The sequence below is a fragment of the Cervus elaphus genome, chromosome X, assembly GCF_910594005.1.
Source record: "Cervus elaphus chromosome X, mCerEla1.1, whole genome shotgun sequence".
Taxonomy (NCBI): domain Eukaryota; kingdom Metazoa; phylum Chordata; class Mammalia; order Artiodactyla; family Cervidae; genus Cervus; species Cervus elaphus.
This window is the reverse complement of record NC_057848.1, coordinates 176472481-176492813: the sequence shown is the minus strand read 5'-3', so window position 1 is coordinate 176492813 and position 20333 is coordinate 176472481. Positions and strand designations below refer to the sequence as shown.

The 20333-nt window shown below is 41.3% G+C and overlaps 1 protein-coding gene across 2 annotated transcripts; it reads left to right on the top strand.

Annotated features, from left to right (window-relative positions):
* Positions 1-1164: 1164 nt before the first annotated feature.
* LOC122690828 (allergen Bos d 2-like) lies at positions 1165-19683 on the top strand. Of its 2 annotated transcripts, none has more exons than XM_043897789.1 (7): positions 1165-1319; positions 1809-1948; positions 2142-2209; positions 16663-16770; positions 18076-18177; positions 18346-18382; positions 19616-19683. In XM_043897789.1, exons 1-6 carry the CDS (start codon positions 1239-1241, stop codon positions 18360-18362), a joined length of 516 nt encoding a protein of 171 aa, XP_043753724.1. In that variant the 5' UTR covers positions 1165-1238; the 3' UTR covers positions 18363-18382; positions 19616-19683. The 2 variants fall into 2 exon arrangements, with proteins under 2 accessions (XP_043753724.1, XP_043753723.1); XM_043897788.1 differs by lacking the exons at positions 16663-16770; positions 18076-18177; positions 18346-18382; positions 19616-19683 and adding exons at positions 3348-3455; positions 4760-4861; positions 5030-5066; positions 6335-6546.
* The last annotated feature ends 650 nt before the right edge of the window (positions 19684-20333 follow it).

Below are 20333 nucleotides of genomic sequence, written 5' to 3'. Positions count from 1 at the left end.
CCTGATGCTGATAAAGACTGAAGGCAGGAGGGGGAGGGGACAACAGAGGATGAGATGGTTGGATGGCATCACCAAAGCAGTGGACATGAGTTTGAGTAAACTCCGGGAGTTGGTGATGGACAGGGAGGCCTGGCGTGCTGCAGTCCAAGCGGTCACAAAGAGTTGGACAAGACTGAGCAACTGAACGGAGCTGAACTGAACTGTTCAGTTGCTGGATAAATTAGAAATCCATATGCCAAAAAAAAAAAAAAAAACCACACAAAAACTTCATCCCAGTCATTACTTGATGTTTTACAACTAACACAGAGAGACTCACATAGCTATATGTACGACTGAAAGTAAGAAAGACTCTGGCAGTAAAACACAGGTGGATACTCTGTGACCAAAGATTAGGCGGTTACTGATTAGAATATACACCCAGAAGGAGCCTTCAGTGGGAACGTAACCAGGCCTCTATCCAGATATTTAGCTAGTGGCTAGAAGTGTGGTAAGGGGCCCAGGGGTAAGGTAAGAGGAGGGCAATAAGAGGTACAAACTCCTGTGTATAAAATAAACAGTGTATAAAGATATATGGTACAGCATAGGGAATAAAGCCTATATTTTATAGCTATAAGTGGAATATATAAAAATTATGAATCACTATATGGTACACCTCTAACTTATATAATTTGGTACATCAACTATATCTCAATTTCAAAACAAAAAATGTAGACTCCTCTGAGGGATGTCTTGACAATCAATTCCTGGTAAAGAAGCCACATATTAATCTTTTAAATCAGTTTATACTGTCTTTGGTTTTAGGACATAAACTTAAAATGACCTTCAAATGCTAAATAAATAACATGAGGGTTTGGGCTATGAGTCTTGGACTATTTGTCCCATTTTGGAATCTGAAGAAATAAAAGAATAAAAGTATCAGTGTCTTTGAAATACCTCGTATGTTCTCTGATTTCCCATTTAATCTGAAGGCAACTGTCCAGATCTAACTAAACTTCCCTTAAAATGAATTTGTCTATAAAAACCACAGATTAGAAAAAAAACAAAAAACAAAAAACCTCACCAGTCAACCAGGATATCAGAAGATAACATCTATGTAACCAAGATCTTGTGATTTACCACTGTTTGATCATTATGTATTCTGCCAAGAGACCCATCCTATAAGAAGAGGGACAAATTCACAACCTCTCCAACACCTGGGACACATTCAGCTTCTGTAGAAGAACCACCAGAGTCACAAGATGAAGACTGTGTTCCTGACTCTCCTCCTGGGTCTGGTCTGTGCTGCCCAGGAAGCTCCAGCCGAGCTAGAACCCTCACAGGTACCCAAATCCAGCTGATCTGAGGGAAGGTCTTGGTCTGTGAGTGTGTGTGTGTGTGAGAGGGAGAGAGATACTCTTGTTTATATGTATGACCAGATTGTATAGATATGCCATGCTCCACCGATTTGCATCAGCATAATACAACCCTCTGTATTTCTGCTCTTTGCATTTTTTTATAATATATTTGTCTCTATGTGAAAAAAAAGAAAAAAGCTATTACCATATACTTAAGGACGAATGAACTACCATGGTGTTTAATGTTCCTCTTTTAGCTATTTTAAGAAACCCAAACTCTGTGTGTTCTGCTCGAATATGAATGATTGTTTCACGTCATGTTATTCTGCAAGGCAGGAGGTAGAATCCTACTTTGTCTAATAAGATTGAATTTTCTTCTCTTCTGAGGTAAATGAAGAGGCAATGATTGAGTTGGGTATTGGCGAGAATCCAGTGAAAAGACTGAGTGATGTTTATGGAGACCTTCCTTCTTAGATTACAGGAGACTGGCGCAGCATTCTCACGGCTGCAGATGACAAGGAGAAGATTGAGGAAGGAGGCCTCCTGAGGGCATACGTCCGTCAGTTTGAATGTAGTGACCGCTGTTCCTCACTATCCATTAAATTTTATGCCAAGTAAGCACAATCTGCTTAAACTGAAAAAAATGAGACTTCTGACTTCTGACATGGGGTCCGGTCTCCAAAGTGCAGGGAACGGTGTGAGTCAAAGGTGTGACATTGGGTGTGTGAACTCTATCAATGGAAGGATGCTCTCAAGCTCTGGGGTACAGATAGTGACAAAGGAACATCTTGTCTGTTTGTTTTTTAGGTTTCAAGGGGAATGCACATTAATCAATGTAGTTGCACAGAAAAAAGGGGATGTTTATCACGTAGGATGTGAGTATGTAAGCGCTGCTGCTGTATGCGTCTTCCAAAGCATGTTAGATGTTCACCTATGTCTGACTGTTGCGACCCCATTGACTCTAGCCCGCCAGGCTCCTATGTCCATAGGATGCTACAGGCAAGACAACTAGAATGGGTTGTCATTTCCTACTCCAGGTGATCTTCCTGACCCAGGGATCGAGCCCAACTCTCCTGCATCTCCAGCAATGCCACCAGATTCTTTACTGCCGAGCCACCTGAGAAGTCCCTTTTTTAACTCTCAATATCAAATTTTCTTTAACTAAAAAAATCCTTTAAATATGAAAAGCTATTTTCTGCCATGTTGAAGAAGTAGACCCTGATTCATTTAAATCTCACAGATAAGTTGGAGAATAGTTAAAATGACAGCAAAATTTTCACACTAAGTTGTACCTAATTTGAAATCAAAAGGGACACTGGCTCAGACCTCAATCTCTATAGATTCAAACTTAAAAAGAAATCTCAAATACCAATACTGTCATGTGAAAATGAAAAGCACCTATTTGATTTCAAGGGAAAATTATAAAATAGAACATTCTAATCTTGGTCAGAGGCATGTTTTTATATTTCATCTGTGGACATTGGACACAAGACATGATTAGGAAACATTTCAGAGTATATATCTCTAACATCTGGCAACACCTTCATTTCTAACTCTCTGATGACCTCTGTTCCAGAAGGTAACCTTGGTTTATCTATTAGGCCTTACTTTCACATGATTTCCTCAAATTTAAAGAATATCTTTGTAATCATGACTGTATTTATCAATTTGGTCTAAAAATGCCTGAAACTTTGACAGTTAGCTCTTGTGAGCTCATATGAGATGACTGAGGTCCAACACCTACTCTAGTTGCAATCACCAACGCTGCTGTTGCTCACAGACTCTTCAGGCTAGAAGACTGGAAGTCTTTTCTGTCTTAAGATCAGGGCTCTGTGTAGAAAGCTTTCCAAGTTCACCAGCTGTTTCAACAGGTTCTAACCACAGGCCACTAGAAATGCCAGGGAAATAGAGACCACCATCGGAATGAAGACTGATGATAGCTTGTGAAGAACGGGACATGTACAAATGAAGAGAAATTGCATTGAGATCTGAATTTCTTTTTTCCGGTCACAGATATGGGTGCAAATTTTTTCGAACTGCTTCCTATATCAGACAGCGCATTAGCAATCTACGGTGAAAACTCTGATGGTGTGAAGACTACAAAAGTGACTCACCTTCTCGGTATGTTACTGAAGCTTATTCTGAGCAAATGAACATGTTCATATTATCGTTATCTCATTTAAGGAGAAGTACGTGGTCAACTTATATTTTATTAAGCACACTAGAGTAGCCTTGAGATCATATGGGAGAATTCAGACTACATGTGCCACTATCCAGGGCTGCGGAAACATTGTCTACTAGAAAACTGAAGAAATACATCCACTAGAGATTCTACCGGATGACTTTTAAAAAATTAGATGCACTTACCCAGAGGTTACAATGACATATTGAAGGATGCTCCATGGGTTTCTTGATAAATATCACATATTGGAATTGCCGGGTTTGGACACCAAAGTGAACCAAGGATGGAACTTTGAGTTCAGACACTCGTAGGTCCTGGCCATGACTGATTCCTCTTGAATACAAATGCTTTCCTTTTCTGCCACAATCATTAAATTAAATCCCTGAAACCTGAACCCAACCCTCTGTAAATCATCCCCGGGTCATCTAGAATCCTTCAGAAGCAGCATGTTCAGTCACGTACATCTTTCTGACAACCAGCCAGCCACAAGGTGCATTTAAAACAACCCTTTACCCATTCTGATATTATATCCTCATTGGGGGTGGGTGGGGCTTCTGTCTGGTCTCTAAGGATGACAGAATCTGAGTGTTCCTCCGAGTCACATGTGCAATGAGATCAGTGTGCTTGATGAAAACTCCAAAAAATGACTTCCCCGTTCATTGCAACATTGTTGTTCAGTTATACATCCTTTCTGACTGACTGTGGCTCCATGGACTTCAGGACGCAAAGCTCCTCTGCCCTCCTCTATCTTCCAGAGTTTACTCAAACTCATGTCGATTGAGTCAGTGAGGGTCTCTACACATCTGAATAGATTAAGGTCCAGGAAAACCCCAGAGACGGAATTCTAGGATGCAGACAATGGGGACAGGAAGTTAGACTTGGGAGGATATCTGGGTCTCAGGACCCACCATGACTTTCTCCGATGTACCATTCCAGCTTGCATCTGACTTGGGGATGCTTAGGCTCACAGGTGAATGGTCTATCATTCACTCAGTAGTGGTAAGCATTGGAATGCGATAAAATGTTAACTATGTGGACTCTATCCCCTGAACATCTGAAGACCGGATGTGAACACTCAGGCACCTCTGTAGACAATGTTCTGGTGAGCAGGCTTTAAGGAATGGAAGAGGGCAATGGTGTGGATGAGACTGACTGGACACTACACATGGGAGCTGGGGAGACTCTATAAGCTCCCAAGGATTCTAACGCACACCTCTTCTGCCCTCTTTGTTATTAAACCCAGCCAAAGGAGATGGTGTCACTCAAGAAGAAATTCAGCAGTATGAGGAACTGAACAAAGAAAGGGGGATTCCAACTGAAAATTCTGAAGATCTCACTGAAACAGGTAAAGCCAAGAGGACAACAGGGATCCGAAATGAAACCACAGCATGAGGATACTCGATCCAAATTTCCTATTCACATAGTAATCTTTTACAAAGGCTGTCACAAAGTAATCCTTTGAAATAGAGGCATGTCAATGATTATTTCTCCACTTTTTCATTCTCTTTCACAGATGACTGTCCTCAATAATATCTGACAGTCTCTTCTGGGTGAGTAGAATAATCACATATAGAACACTGAATTTTCTTTCTAAGGTAAGACATTTTTCTGGGGCATACCACTTTAATCATGGCATATATACACAAGGGACTATATTACTCAACTATGTAAAAGAATGAAATAATGCCATTTGCAGTAACATTGGCAGATCTAGAGATGATCATGTTAAGGGAAGTTAAGAAAGATAAAGGCAAGTTTGATATCAATTCCATGAGGAACAAAAAAATATGGCATATATGAACCATTTACAAAATAGAAACAGGCGCACAGTCCAAAAACTCTTGATGCTCTCTAGAGAAAACATGGGGAGAGGGATACACGAGGTGTTCTGGATTAAGAGATACATACTCCTGGCTTGTATATACGTGCATGTCTAACTGAGGGCTTCATGGGCTCTCAGAAGTAACGAACCCACCTGCCAATGCAGGAAAACTGGGCTTGATCCCTGGGTTGGAAAGATCCCCGGGAGTGGGAAATGGCAACCCACTCCAGGAATCTCGCCTGGGATGTCATGCAACCCACTCCAGGAATCTGGCCTGGGATGTCATGGACAGAGGAGTCTGGCAGGCTAAAGTCCACAGAAGCAGAAAACTGTGGGACAGGATTGGCATATAAACAACAACAAAAAATGCATAAACCATCATGTCACTCTACACTTGAAAGTAACACAACATTGAACATCCACTACATTTCAATAAAAATTAGTTTTAAAAAGGAATAGGAACACAAAACTCTTTATCATGCCACATGGTAATTGCTCGGGATTCCACAAGTGTTAGGATTTAAATATCTAAACAATCACACTAGTCTAGACTCCAGAGTGAGATGCTTTGAGGACCAAAGAGGAGACTGTGTGAAGCCCTGAGCTGTGAAATACGCTGATCCATGGTGAATTTCAATGCAGATGAATGACCATACAGCCATAAAACCATCATGACAGAAAATAACATTTATAGGAGAAGTAGGAAGAACAGGTTACACAGTAATCTTCTACACCAGCGAGCTGTGGAGATCAAACTCAGCAACTCTCAACATACCAGCTGATCCACAACTCCTCACAAATAGTTTCATCGGGTGGCAGTTCTATGCAACCTGCTCTGGGCATACACACAGCGGGGCTTCTGCAAAATGGGTCATGAAGGGAAATTTCTCCACTGCTTTCAACAGGAGTGTTTCTATTTTCTGTTTCATTCTCTGACAATACCATGTTAATCCTAATCAGCTCAACTACATTTTACCCTTTTTTTTCCTTTTATAGAAGTGAATGAAGAATGAATACTTGTAGCATCATAGCACTAATGTGCCACAATCAGACATATGATGATAAAAGTCATTTTCCTGGAAATCCTCATTTCTCCTCTCCCAGGAAGTCATGCGCCTGGACACATGGCTCTCCAACTATGAATCTCCTCTGCCCTTGCTCATGTTTCTGGATTCCTAAACTGATCAATAAACTGATTAATGCTCAGATGTCTAGTGTGCAAACATGCTACATTTGCAAATGCACTAAACACGTAAACTCAAATATGCAGATAAACCAGTGACAATGAAGCAGGAGATAACCCTGCCAAGGAAGCTTGGTTTCAATCTTGAAAGCGTCAAGGAGAGAAGACAGAATAAACCACAGATGGTAGTTCTACAGCGTTTATAAGGATCCTCCAGATGTCACGTGAGACATGGGATTGGTTGCTCAGAAAACTTCAAATAGAATCTGAGCTGTCAGAAGCAGCAGCTGAAATCCACTCAACGATGTGGTGAAGCAGCATTCATCTGCCATGGGGGTTGTAGGGGGTGGTCATGACTTTTCAGAATGCAGGCTTGCATGGGCTTCCAGGGGGTGCACTGGTAAAACATGAACCTGCAAAGGCAGGAGATGCAGGAGATGCTGGTCGATCCCTGGATCAAAACGATGCACTGGAGAAGGAATCTGAACCCCCTCCAGTCATCTTGCCTTAGAGAGTCTCAAGGACAGAGAAGCCCAGTGGGCTATACAGTCCATGAGGTGGCAAAGAGTTAGACACGATTTCTCAAGTGAGCACGCAGACACATACAACAAAACTGAACAGTACTTACTCAACAAACAGAGCTGATGGTGGTTACAATGCATGGGGTCTGTTGTGTCCAACGAGGGCTGCTACTGTCCTGTTCCAACCCAGAAAGCTGTGGTCTTCCAGCTGATGCAGATGTTGGGTCATCTGCAGTTCTGCAGAAAAGTCTCTCACAAGGGGTGTTTTAACATAATACTCATTCATTGGTGCCTACTGATGGGAAAAAAGGAGCATTGTGTGTACCCACCACGGCCAAGCCCCTGGACCAGACAAGAGACCAGGAAAGTGCCTAAGGGAGACGGGAAAGATGGGGCCATCCTAGAACACTCTGGAGACCGTGGGTAGACTCCTGGGGATGTGGAAGGCTGTGTGGACCTGAAATGCTACAGGAGTGACAGGAAAGACTGAACAAAGCCCTGCTCACCCAGGGCTCACTATAAGCTATACGCACTTTGAATGTCTGTTACATGCATACAAAGGTCTCTAAGGGCAAGACATGTGAGCCTCATCACTTGAACTGTTCTAAGAGAATGGAAAAGAAGTGGATGAAACTAAGCTATGCCCACTTCGTGGATCACTGGCTTCTGAGGTGAATGGGCTTGGGTAACAATGAAGCTATCAGCCATTTCCTGAAGAGCCACTGAAGACAGACAAATAGAGTAGAGAGTCTGACAGAACTTAATCCACTGGAGGAGGGAGTGGCAAACCACTCCAGTAGTCTTTCCATGATAACTCCATGAACTGTATAAAAATGCAAAGAGATGGGACACTGCAAGTTGAGACCCGCCCCCTGCAGGTGTTGGAAGATGTCCAGTATGCTACTGGGGAAGAGTGGAGGATACCTAATAATACTCTCAGAAACAATGAAGCTGTGCTCACTTAGGGCTGACTCCTGGGAAGCCAGCCTTTAAAATGAAAATTAGAATTCAAAAAAAGAAAGAAAGCTCAACGGAGAGACGTCTCTAGGGGCACAGGTTTTCAGAATCCACCTGCCAATGCAGGGGACACACACTGAACCCCTGATCCAGGAAGATCCCACGTGCCGAGGGGCAACTAAACTCATGGGCCACAAGTCCTGAGCCTGTGCTCTAGACTCGGCAAGCGACAACAAATTAGCCACCACACTCAGAAGGTTTCAAACCTCAAGGAGAAGAAAGCTGAGCCAGCAACAAAGACCTAGTGTGTGTCTGCAAAAACAAAAAAAATAAAACAAAATAAAACAAAACAAAAAATAAATAAAAAACCTACCCCGAGGTGATAAGCACTGAGACACAGGACAAACACGAATAAAGTTTTTAAAATTCTAAGTGAAACCCTTGCATCTTAAATAATTCAGGGAACATTAGAAACCGGGCAGGAGAGTTATATGAACCAATAAAAAGTTTTATCTTAATAGTTATTTTCAAGGAAAGTCATCCATCTCACAACATACCAAATCCTGGGGAAAAGGGATCTATGCCAAGCGGACTGAGGTTATTCCGTGTGGATTGACAAACTCTTAAATTTTGCAGGGAGTCAGGACAAAAGTTTACTGAAAGAGTAAATGTGTATGGAGACCACAGCAAAAATCAACAAAGGTAAAAGATGGCTCTTTGAGAAGATAAATAAAATAGACAAAGCATTGGCCAGACTCATCAAGAAAAGAGGGAGAAGAATCAAATCAACAGAATTAGTATGAAAACAGAGAAATCACAACAGACAACACAGAGATACACAGGATCATAAGAGACTACTATCACCAACTATATGCCAAAAAAAAATGGACAACTTGCAAATAATGGCCATATTCTCAGAAAAGTATAACTTTCCAAAACTGAACCAGGAAAAGATAGAAAATCTTAACAGACCCCTCACAAGCACAGAAATAAAAACTGTAATCAGAAATCTTCCAGCAAACAAAAGCCCAGGACCAGACGGCTTCATAGCTGAATTCTACCAAAAATGTAAACAAAAGCTAAAAGCTATCCTACTCAAACTTTTCCAGAAAATTGCAGAGGACGGGAATCTTTCAAACTCATTCTATGAGACCACCATCACCCAAATACAAAAACCAGACAAAGGAGACACAAAAAAAGGAAACTACAGGCCAAGGATTCTTTAATATTTGCAAATCAATCAGTGTGATAGACCACATTAACAAACTGAAAGATAAAAATCATATGATTATCTCAGTATGCAAAGAGAAAGCATTTGAAAAAATTCAACATCCATTGAAGATAAAAACACTCCTGAAAAAAAAAAAATACTCCTGAAAGGAGGCATAGAAAGAACATATCTCAACATAATAAAAGCCATATATGATAAACCCACAACAAACATTATCTTCAGTGGCGAAAAAATGAAAGCATTTCCCCTAAAGTCAGGAACAAGATAAGGGTGCCCACTCTCACCACCACGATTCGACACAGTTTTGGAAGTTTTAGCCACAGCAATCAGAGAAGAAAAAGAAATAAAAGGAATCCAGACTGGAAAAGGAGAAGTGAAATTCTTACTGTTTACAGATGACATGATCCTCTACAGAGAAAACCCAAACACTCCACCAGAAAATTACTAGAGCTAATCAATGAAAATAGTAAAGTTGGAGATACAAAATAACACTCAGAAATTCCTTGCATTCCTATACACTAGCAAGGAGAAAAGAGAAAGAGAACTGAAGGAAAAAATTCCATTCACCCTTGCAATGAAAAGAATAAAACACTTAGGAATAAATATACCTACACAAGCAAAAGACCTACAAAGAGAAAACTATAAAACACCAATGAAAGAAATCAAAGAGGACACAAATAGATGGAGACATATACCATGTTCATGGATCAGAAGAATCAATATACTGAAAATGAGTGTACTACCGAAGCCAATCTATAGATTCAATGCAATCCCTATTAAGCTACCAATGGTATTTTTCAGAGAACTAGAGCAAATAATTTCACAATTTGTATGGAAATACAAAAAACCTCGAATAGCCAAAGCAATCTTGAGAAAGAAGAATGGAACTAGAGAAATCAACCTGCCTGACTTCACACTGTACTACAAGGCTACAGTCATCAAAACAGTATGGTACTGGCACAAAGACAGAAACATAGAACAATGGAACAAAAATGGAAAGCCCACAGGTAAACCCATGCACTGATGGACACAATACTTTTGACAAAGCAGGCAAGAATATACAATGGAGAAATAAGAATCTCTTTAACAAGTGGTGCTGGGAATCTGGTCAACTACTTGTAAAAGAATGAAACTCGAACCCTTTCTAACACCATACACAAAAATAAACTCAAAATGGATTAAAGGTCTAAATGTAAGATCAGAAACTATAAGACTCCTCGAGGAAAACATACCCAAAACGCTCTCTGACATAAATCACAGCAGGATCCTCTATGACCCAGTTCCCTGATGAATGGAAATAAAAGCATAAATAAACAAACAGGACCTAATCAAACTTAAAAGCTTTGGTACAATGAAGGGAACTCTACCCAACATGAAAAGACAGCTTTCAGAATGGCAGAAAATGATAGCAAATGAAGCAACTGACAGAGAGTTAATCTCAAAAATATACATGCAGCTCCCACAGCTCAATTCCAGAAAAATAAGTGACCCAATCAGAAAAGTGGGCCAAAAAACTAAACAGACATTTCTCCGAAAAAGACATAAAGATGTTTAACAAACATGAAAAGATGCTCAACCTCACTCATTATCAGAGAAGTGCAAATCAAAACCACAATGAGGAACCATCTCACGCCGGTCAGAATGGTGGCAATCAAAAAGTCTGCAAACAATAAATTCTGGAGAGGGTGTCGAGAAAAGGGAACCCTGACACTGTTGGTGGGAATGCAAATTAGTACAGCCACTATGGAGAACACTGTGGATGGAGATTCCTTAAAAACCTGGAAATAGAACTGCCATACCACCCAGGAATCCCACTGCTGGACATACACACCGAGGAAACCAGAGCTGAAAAAGACACATGGACCTCAATGATCATTGCAGCACTGTTTACAACAGCCAGAAATGGAAGCAACTTAGATGTCCATGGGCAGACAAATGCTTGCATGATACAGGTTGGTTTGGGCTGGTGCAGTGAGATGACCCACAGGGATGGGATGGGGATGGATGTGGGAGGGGGGTTCAGGATGAGGAACACATGTACATCCATGGCTGATTTCATGTCAATGCATGACAACCAATACAATATTGTAAAATAAAAACTAAATAAATAAATAAAACTTAAAAAAAAACTAAAAGATGTCCATTGGCAGAAAAATGTAGAAAAAGCTGTGGCACATACACACACTGGAATATTACTCAGCTATTCCAAAGAGTGCATTCGAATCAGACGTAATGAGCTGGATGAAACTGGAGACTATTATACAGAGTGAAGTAAGTCAGAAAGAAAAACACCAATATAGTATACTAACACAAATATATGGAATTTAGAATCATGGTAACGACGATCCTATATGTGAGAGAGCAAAAGAAACACAAATGTAAAGAACAGATTGTTGGACTCTGTGGGAGAAGGCGAGGGTGGGATGATTTGAGTGAATTGCATTGAAACATGCACATGATCATTTGTGAAACAGATCACCAGTCCAGCTTCGATGCATGAGAAAGGCTGCTCAGGGCTGGTGCACTGGGATGACCCTGGGTGATGGGATGGGGAGGGAGGTGGGAAAGGGCTTCAGGATGGGGAACACATGGACACCCGTGGCTGATTCAAGTCAATGTATGGCAACAACCTCAACAATACTGTAAAGTCATTAGCCTCCAATTGAAATAAATGAATCCATTTTCAAAAAAAAGAGTAAATGTCTCTTGCAATCAGGCTCCTCTCTCCATAGAATTCCCCACAAAAAAAGCATGGAGACTGCTGCCATGTCTTTCTCGAAGGGATCCTCACAATGCAGGGATCAAACCCAGATCTCCTGCACTGCAGGCAGATTCTTTACCATATGAGCCACCACGGAAGCCCTAAATAAGATACACATGAATAAACACATCTGTCTCCTCACGTCCTCACCTTGTCTGTGTCTGTGTGTGAGTGTATGGCTCACAAGCACCTAAAAGCCACACTCAAGAAGCGCACAAGTATATGTGCAATACTATTAATAATAGTCACCATGCTGCTCATTACATCTTTCTCTAAATCACAAGAGGTCTTCAGGTAATGATAACTAAACAAGAAGACACACACACACACACAATACTTCTGTCAATTGAAGGCTGTGTTCCAAACGGAATATCTGTTTATGTTGAGAACTCTGCAGCCAGCATGTACTCCACTCGTATTTGATTTGGCTCCATAATGTAGAAAAACTGACTTGGACTATCAGATACGCTTTAGGAAAAGTCAGCAGGAAGATACAATACTCTGATGATATATAAATGGATGAGAAATTCTGCTTTCAGGAGCTTTTGGACTGTGAGTACCTTACATTTGGACAAAAACGGTTGAATGTTAGTCATATGACCCTCACAATCCAGTCATGAATAAGACTGCCTCAAACACCAATCTTAAAGGGGGAGGGAGGAAAAGCCAAAACAACAGATGTGTTTGTGGGGCAGTGACAAGAATACAGAGACAAATGGATGCTCGATATAGTTACACACGAAATTTAGTGGAAAACAATAATTTGTAGAGAAAAGATTCTGTGAAATTAGAAACCCATATGCCAACAAAAAGAAGAACTTCAGTCCATTCACTGCTCCATGCTTTACAACTAACACAGTGAGACTTGCAGACCTATATGTAGGGCTGAATGCAAGAAAGACTCTGGCAGTAAAACACAGGCAGACACTCTGTGACCAAAGATCAGGAATTACTCATTAGAATATACACCCAGAAGGATCCTTGAGTGGGAAAAGTAACCAGGCCACTATCCAAATATTTATATCTCTGAGGGACAACCTGAAGGAAGCACAAGAGAAGCCAGTGATGGAGGTGGGGTGGGGGGCGGGGGGAAATATTGGCATATCTCTATCTGAAAAGAGGGGCTTCCCCGGTGGTTCAGACAGACAGCAATCTGCCTACAGTGCAGGGCTTAGAGACCTGGCTTCAACCCCTGTATCTCTAAGATGCCCTGGAAAAGGATGGGAATCCGCCCAAGTATTCCTGCCCAGAAAATTCCATGGGCAGATGAGCCTGGAGGGCTACAGCCCATGGAGTTGCAAAAAGTCAGACACCATTGAGCGATTTACATTCCTTTAGTCTGAAAAGGGACTCATATTCAGAATATATAAAAAGCCTTCCAACTTCATAAAAAAATTAAGAAATTATTCACTCAATAATGAACAAATGAATTGGAGAGACACCAAAGAAAATAGACAAGTGGCAACCCTATTTCTTCATTCATTCAGGAATGAAATTTACAGTCTCTGTAAATAAGAAGGCGGATGACAGACTACGGGCAAGGATGAAGCAGAGGAAGTTCTCATCTACTCTTGGCAGGACTTGAAGGAACTACGCAAATCATGAAAAAGTGGAAATGTTGCCCTTGGCAGCAACATGGATGGCAGGATTAGGTGAAGCGAATCAAGGTGAACAAAGACAAATGCTCTATGATATCACTTATATGGAAAATCTAAAATATAAAACACACTAGTCAATATAACAAAGAAAGCAGCAAATCCACAGATACAGAAAACAAACGACTGGTTATTAGTGTGATGGGGGGGTAGGGGTTGGCTAAGAGGAGGGAGTAAGAGGTACAAACTACTATATATAAAATAACTGGGGTAAAGATGTATGGTACAGCAGAAGGGAATAAAGCCTGTATTTGACACCTATCAATGGAGTATATAAAAATTACAAGTCACTATATTGTACATCGCTAACTTCTATAATATTGAACATCGATTATACTTCCATTTCAAAAGAAATAAAAGTAGAAACCCGTCCGAGGGGTGCCGTGACAACAAATTCCTGGTACAAAACCCACGCATGAATCTTTTAATCCAGACAATACCATCTTTCATTTTAGAATATAAGCTTCAGCTGGCCATTCAGTGCTAAATAAATAACATGGGACCTAGGCTTTGAGTCTTGGACTATTGTTCCCATTCTGGAATCTGACAATATAAAAGATTGTAAGTATCTGTGTCCTGGAAATACCTCATATGTCCTCTGATTTCTCATTTCACCTGAAGGCAAATGTCCAGGTCTACCTAGACTTTCCTTGAAATTAATCTCTCTATAAAATCCAAGGATTGCAAACAAAACCTCCCCTGCCAACCAGGATGTCAGAAGATGACGTCTGTGTAACCAAGGTCTTGGGACTAACCACTGTTTGATCATTATGTACTCCGCCAAGAGACCCATCCTATAAGAAGGGGGACCAATTCACAGCCTTTCCAACAGATAGGACGCCCTGAGCTTCTCTAGAAGAAGGACCACAAGACTCACAAGATGATGGTTGTCTTCCTGATCCTTCTCCTTGGTCTGGTCTGTGCAGCCCAGGAAGCACCAGCTGAGCTAGACCCCACGCAGGTACCCAAATTCAGCTCATCTGGTAGAAGGCCTTGGCTGTGTATGTGTGCGAGAGAGAGAAAAATAGCCTTGTTTATATGTATGAGCAGACTGTATATATCTATGCCACAGTCCACGTATCTACATGAACGTAATACAACCCTCTGTCTTTCTGCTCTCTGCATTTGTTTCTCCCTCAACTTATTTCTCTGTGTGTGTGGGGGTGGGGGGTGGGGGGGGGAATATAACCATGCTAACCATTAGGGATTGATGAACTGTCAAGGTCTTAAGGTTGCTGTTTCAGCTATTTTAAGAAACCAAAACTCTATGCTTTGTCCTCGAATATGAATGAGTATCTCATTTCATGTTATTCTGCAAGGCAGGGGGTAGAATCCTACATTGTTAAATAAGATTGAATTTTCCTCTCTTCTGAGGTAAAGGCAGAGGCAATGATTGGGTTGACAATTGGTGAGAATCCAGTGAAAAGACTGAGGGATGTTTATGGAGACCTTCCTTCTTAGATTACAGGAGACTGGCACAGCGTTCTCACGGCCGCAGATAACAAGGAGAAGATTGAGGAAGGAGGCCCCCTGAGGGCATACATCCGTCGGCTTGAATGTAATGACACCTGTTCATCGATAGGCATTAAATTTTACGTCAAGTAAGCACAATCTCCCTAAACTGAAAACAGTGAGACAGCTGACTTATGACATGGGGTCCCGTCTCCAAAGTGCAGTGGACAGTGTGAGTCAAGCCTGTGAAGATGCGTGTGTGAACTCTGTCAACGGATGGGTGTCCGCGAGCTCTGGGAAACAGATGACGACAAAGGAACATCTTGTCTGTTTGCTTTTCAGGTTTCAAGATGCATGCTTACTACTCCATTCAGCTGCAGAGAGGAAAGGGGAAGTTTATCACGTAGGATGTGAGTATGTCAGCTCTGCTGATGTGTGCCTCTTCCCAAGAATGTTAGACGCTCCGCTCTGTCCGGCCCTTTGTGACCCCATGGACTCGAGCCCACCAGACTCCTCTGTCCACGGGATGCTGCAGGAAAGACAACTAGAATGGGTTGTCATTTCCTACTCCAGGGGATCCTCCTGACCCAGGGACAGAGCCCAACTCTCCGGCATCTCCAGCAATGCCAAGCGGATTCTTTATTGCCGAGCCAACTGAGAAGACCCTTATTTACCTCTCTAGAGCAAATTTTCTTTAACAAAAAAAACCTTTAAACATGAAAAGTTCTTTTCTAGTATGTTGAAGAAGTAGAACCTGATTCATTTAAATCTCATACATAAGCACGAGCACAGTTAAAATGACAGGAAAAATTTCACACTAATTTTACTTAACTTGAAATCAAAAGGGACACTGGCTCAGACCTCAGTCTCTATAGTTTCAAATTTAGAAAGATCTCAATAGCAATACTGTAATGCAAATCCATGAAAAGTACCTATTTGATTTCATGCAAAATATATACAATGGAACATTCTAATCTTGGTCAGAGGCATTTTCTTTTGTTTGTTTGTTTGTTTTATTTCATCTGTGGACATTGGACACAAGACATGATTAGGAAACATTTCAGAGTATATATCTCTAACATATGGCAACACCTTCATTTCTAACTCTCTGATGACCTCTGTTCCAGAAGGTAACCTTGGTGTATCTATTAAGCCTTACTTTCACATGATTTCCTCAAATTTAAAGAATATCTTTGTAATCATGACTGTACTTATCAATTTGGTCTAAAAACTCCTGAAACCTTGACAGTTAGCTCTTGTGAGCTCATATGAGATGACTGAGGTCCAACACCTACTCTAGTTGCAATCACCAACGCTGCTGTTGCTCACAGACTGTTCAGGCTAGCAGACTGGAAGTCTTTTCCGTCTTAAGATCAGGGCTCTGTGTAGAAAGCTTTCCAAGTTCACCAGCTGTTTCAACAGGTTCTAACCACAGGCCACTAGAAATGCCATGGAAATAGAGACCACCATCGGAATGAAGACTGATGATAGCTTGTGAAGAACGGGACATGTACAAATGAAGAGAAATTGCATTGAGATCTGAATTTCTTTCTTCCGGTCACAGATATGGGTGCAAATTTTTTCAAACTGCTTCCTATATCAGACAGCGCATTAGCAATCTACGGTGAAAACTTTGATGGTGTGAAGACTACAAAAGTGACTCAACTTCTCGGTACGTTACTGAAGCTTATTCTGAGCAAATGAACGTGTTCATATTATCGTTATCTCATTTAAGGAGAAGTACGTGGTCAACTTATATTTTATTAAGCACACTAGAGTAGACTTGAGATCATATGGGAGAATTCAGACTACATGTGCCACTATCCAGGGCTGTGGAAACATTGTCTACTAGAAAACTGAAGAAATACATCCACTGGAGATTCTATCGGATGACTTTTAAAAAATTAGATGCACTTACCCAGAGGTTACAATGACATATTGCAGGATGCTCTGTGGGTCTCTTGATAAATATCACATATTGGAATTGCCGGGTTTGGACACCAAAGTGAACCAAGGATGGAACTTTGAGTTCAGACACTCGTAGGTCCTGGCCATGACTGATTCCTCTTGAATACAAATGCTTTCCTTTTCTGCCACAATCATTAAATTAAATCCCTGAAACCTGAACCCAACCCTCTGTAAATCATCCCCGGGTCATCTAGAATCCTTCAGAAGCAGCATGTTCAGTCACGTACATCTTTCTGACAACCAGCCAGCCACAAGGTGCATTTAAAACAACCCTTTACCCATTCTGATATTATATCCTCATTGCGGGTGGGTGGGGCTTCTGTCTGGTCTCTAAGGATGACAGAATCTGAGTGTTCCTCTGAGTCACATGTGCAATGAGATCAGTGTGCTTGATGAAAACTCCAAAAAATGACTTCCCCGTTCATTGCAACATTGTTGTTCAGTTATACATCCTTTCTGACTGACTGTGGCTCCATGGACTTCAGGACGCAAAGCTCCTCTGCCCTCCTCTATCTTCCAGAGTTTACTCAAACTCATGTCGATTGAGTCAGTGAGGGTCTCTACACATCTGAATAGATTAAGGTCCAGGAAAACCCCAGAGACGGAATTCTAGGATGCAGACAATGGGGACAGGAAGTTAGACTTGGGAGGATATCTGGGTCTCAGGACCCACCATGACTTTCTCCGATGTACCATTCCAGCTTGCATCTGACTTGGGGATGCTTAGGCTCACGGGTGAATGGTCTATCATTCACTCAGTAGTGGTAAGCATTGGAATGCGATAAAATGTTAACTATGTGGACTCTATCCCCTGAACATCTGAAGACCGGATGTGAACACTCAGGCACCTCTGTAGACAATGTTCTGGTGAGCAGGCTTTAAGGAATGGAAGAGGGCAATGGTGTGGATGAGACTGACTGGACACTACACATAGGAGCTGGGTGAGACTCTATAAGCTCCCAAGGATTCTAACGCACACCTCTTCTGCCCTCTTTGTTATTAAACCCAGCCAAAGGAGATGGTGTCACTCAAGAAGAAATTCAGCAGTATGAGGAACTGAACAAAGAAAGGGGGATTCCAACTGAAACTATAGAAGATCTCACTGAAACAGGTAAAGCCAAGAGGACAACAGGGATCCAAAATGAAACCACAGCATGAGGATACTCGATCCAAATTTCCTATTCACATAGTAATCTTTTACAAAGGCTGTCACAAAGTAATCCTTTGAAATAGAGGCATGTCAATGATTATTTCTCCACTTTTTCATTCTCTTTCACAGACGACTGTCCTCAATAATATCTGACAGACTCTTCTGGGTGAGTAGAATAAAAACATATATAACACTGAGTTGTCTTTGTAACATAAGGCTTTTTCTGGGGCATACTGCTTTAAGCATAGCATATATACACAATGGACTATGTGACTGAACTATGTAAAAGAATGAAATAATGCCATTTGCAGTAACATGGGCAGATCTAGAGATGATCATGCTAAGGGAAGTAAGAAAGAGAAAGACAAGTTTGATATCACTTCCATGTGAAATGAAAAAATATGGCACAAATGGACTATTTAGAAAATAGAAACAGGCTCACAGTCCAAAAATACTTGATGGTTCCTAAAGAGAACATGGGGAGTGGGCTATACCAGGAGTTTGGGATTAAGAGATACACACTCCTGGCTTGCATATACATGCATGTCTAACTGAGGTCTTCCTGGTGGCTAAGAGGTAACGAACCCACCTGCCAATGCAGGAAATCAGGGTTTGATCCCTGGGTTGGGAAGATCCCTAGGAGGTGGAAATGACAACCCACTCCAGTATTCTTGCCTGGGAAATCCCATGGACACAGGAGTCTGGCAGGCTAAAGTTCATAGGAACACAAAAGTTGGGACAGGACTTGGCATCTAAACAACAACATATACGCAAACCTTCATGTTGCTATACACTTGACACTAACACAACATTGAACATCAACTACATTTCAACAAAAATTAATTTTAAAAAGAAATAGGAAAGCAAAGCTCCTCACATGGCCATGTGGTCATTGCTCGGGATTCCATATGTGTTAGGATTTAAATATCTAAACAATCACACTGGTCTAATTTTCACAGTGAGTTGCTTTGTGGACCAAAGAGGAGAATGTGTGAAGCCCTGAGCTGTGAAATACGATGATCCCTGGTGAATACCAATGCGAATGAATGATCTTACAGCCACAACACCTTCATGATGAAAAATAAGATTCATAGGACAAGTAGGAGGAACAGGTTACACAGTCATCTACTACACCAGGGAGCTCTGGAGATGCAACTCAGCAACTCGCAACATACCAGCTGATCCACGACTGCTCACAAATACTTTCATTGGGTGGTAGTTCTATGCAACCCACTATGGACACACACACACAGGGGACTTCTGCAAAATGGGTCTTGCAGGGAAACCTCTCCACTGCTTTCAACCGCAATTGCATCTATTTTCTGTTTCATTCTCTGACCAACATCATGTTCATCCTAACCAGCTCAACTACATTTTACACTTTTTTTTCTCTTTACAGAATTGAACGAAAAAGAATATGTGTAGCATCACAGCACTACTGTGTTACCATCAGCCGAATGAAGATTAAAGATATTTTCCTTGAAATCATCATTTCTTCTCTCCCAGGAAGTCATGATCCTGGACACATGGCTTTCACTATGAACCTCCTCTGCCCTTGCTGATGTTACTGGATTCCTAAACTGATCAATAAATTGATTAATGCACGTATGTGTAGTGAACAAACACGCTATATTTGCAAATACACTAAACATGTAAATTCAACTGTTCAGAAAATCTGGTGACAAAAAAGCAGGAGAACTCTGTTTAGGATGCAGGGTATGAATCCTGCAAGGGTCTTGTCGAAAAGAGGGAATAAACCACAGGTGGTAGTTTTATAGGGTCGTATAAAGTGCCCACCAGATGTCACAAGAGAGATGGGATTGGTTAGTCAGACAACTTCAAATAGAATGGAGCTGTCCTAAGTGGCAGCTAAAATTCATTCAATTATGGGGTAAAGCAGCGTTCATCTGCTGTGGGTTTGCAGGGCGTGGTAAGGATTTTGCAGAATGCTGTCTTACATGGGCTTCCAGCGGTGCACTGGTTTAAAAAAAAAAAAAAAAAAACACCTACAAAGCAGGAGAGGCAAGAGATGCAGCTTTGATCCCTGGGTCAAGAAGATGTCCTGGAAGAGGAATTGGAAACCCAGTCCAGTCATCTTTCCTGAAGAATCCCATGAA